This window comes from Dendroctonus ponderosae, unplaced genomic scaffold (genome assembly GCF_020466585.1).
Source record: "Dendroctonus ponderosae isolate FM_Combo_2020 unplaced genomic scaffold, Dpon_F_20191213v2 Dpon_F_20191213_6, whole genome shotgun sequence".
NCBI lineage: Eukaryota > Metazoa > Arthropoda > Insecta > Coleoptera > Curculionidae > Dendroctonus > Dendroctonus ponderosae.
In genome coordinates this window covers 3,911,772-3,913,529 of record NW_026018814.1, presented here as the reverse complement: position 1 = coordinate 3,913,529, position 1,758 = coordinate 3,911,772, and the positions used below count along the sequence as shown (strand labels likewise).

The 1,758-nt window shown below is 35.7% G+C and overlaps 1 protein-coding gene across 5 annotated transcripts in view; it reads right to left on the bottom strand.

Moving 5' to 3' along the window:
- The window catches only part of LOC109541667 (pyroglutamyl-peptidase 1), an 8,481-nt gene that overhangs the window by 2,623 nt on the left and 4,100 nt on the right, over positions 1-1,758 (bottom strand). The window contains exon 1 of one of the 5 annotated variants that reach the window (XM_048667732.1): positions 1,597-1,723. The exons of 2 other annotated variants lie outside the window; for them this stretch is intronic. Coding sequence is in view for 1 of the 3 variants with exons in the window: in XM_048667729.1 (XP_048523686.1) it covers positions 1,067-1,126 (60 nt within the window). In the remaining 2 variants the exon portion in view is untranslated. Of the gene's footprint in view, positions 1-1,066; positions 1,419-1,596; positions 1,724-1,758 lie in introns of those variants that run through there. 2 more of the 5 variants (XM_048667730.1, XM_048667729.1) reach the window with 2 other exon arrangements.

Here is a 1,758-nt window from a genome sequence, read left to right as displayed (position 1 = left end):
AGCTTGGCAAAAAGTTAGCCGAAAAACCATTGCAAATTGCTTTGAGCAAAAGAAAATGATTACGAACCAGACGATGAAATTCCACTTAACGAATGGTTAGAAAAGTATAGAGATTCTGACTACGAGTATGACACAGACGAAGATGTCCCAATGTTGTCGAAGAACAAGTTAAAACCAAATTGAGTGATTTCAATTTCTTCGAATATGTGAGCATTGATAATGGCATTCTTACAAGAGAAATGTTGACCGATGAGCAAATTATAGACTCAGACGCATCTACAGCTTTAAGCGATAATGAGACGATGACGATTTAGGTGAAAGATGACGATTTAGGTGAAACGTATTCTACTGTAGACACTAATGCTGTTCCAACCATTTCTGAAATGACAAAAACGTGTCAGAAACTCGGAATTTTCTACAATCACGCCAAGTTCCTAATCATACCTGGAAGTCATTTTGCGATCTTGAAAACTACATTAATAACATCTATTTTTGCAGCAGAAATGTACAAACAAAAATTACAGACTTTATGAAGTAGATTTCAAATTGAATTTTGTTCACCTTTTTGTGTTCTTTTTAGTCATACCTACTAACATCTACTACTCTATGTAAAAATAACGAAATAAAATACACCACGTCTTGTTGTATTATTATTCGCTTATAGCGAACTCCGGATATAACAAACCAGTTTTAGTTCATTTTTCAAGTTTGTTATATCCGGACTCAACTGTATGCGAATATTCGTTAGATATTCGAGTATTCGAATAATTTTACTATTGGAATAAACCACTAAACGAACATTCGAATTTCAGATTTTTTTAAATTTTAAGCCCTATTGCCAGGCCACTCAGAAACATTGTCAACAAAACAACAGCTGTTCCCAACAACAATAATAATAACATGCGTTTTGGCAGTGATGGATGAATCAGTGGAATGCCAAGGATTTTCGATAATTATATTAAAAATCACTGGTCCAATGAGTGTTGTTTCCAAGAATTCGACCTTTCAGAAACAAACCGAAATGCATTTCCATTAACATACGCCAGGTCATTTTCTCTTTACTTACTTTTCTTACAAACAAGATATAAATAGTAACGAAGCAAGCACAAATCGTCTTTTCAAGCATTCAAAACGCTGATTTTTTTTAGCTGAGGCCATAAAATCCACTGGGACAATGTGAAAAGGAACACAACTCTCTCAAATGATATTCAGGACTTCGACCTAGTTAAAAGTATAAAAATAGCGTTGCGGATTTTTACCTCTTCGCTGGAATTTGAACTCAAACCGACACTAATTGCGTTATATTATTTACGCGAACACTAGCAATTTAATGGCGGCTGCACAGGTTCTAATTGCTCCGAGTTCCAAGGAAACCTTGATAAGATAACCAGATTCGCTTGTGGACATGATAATTGATTGTGCAAATACTGAATAGGTACTTTGGAAACATTAGTTTGGCTCAGGCTCTAAACTCGTAAGAACGAGTTTTCCAGTTTTTTTAAGTTATTTGCACGTGCTAGCCAGCATCAAAAGGATTTAAAAGTTTAGTGCAAGTGCAAAGTGCATGCAGTTTTGTATTTAGGGTTTCGTACATACTTAGCCAAATAGGGTCGTTGCACAAACATTTTTTTGGTTGAAACTTCTCCCAAACATAGCGTGAGGGTCGGCTTTTCAATTCTCTATCCAACGATGCCAAAACGAATTCTGTGGCTCGAATGGTTCTTGAGAAACTTCGAAAAAAGCAGCGTGATGTTCAAG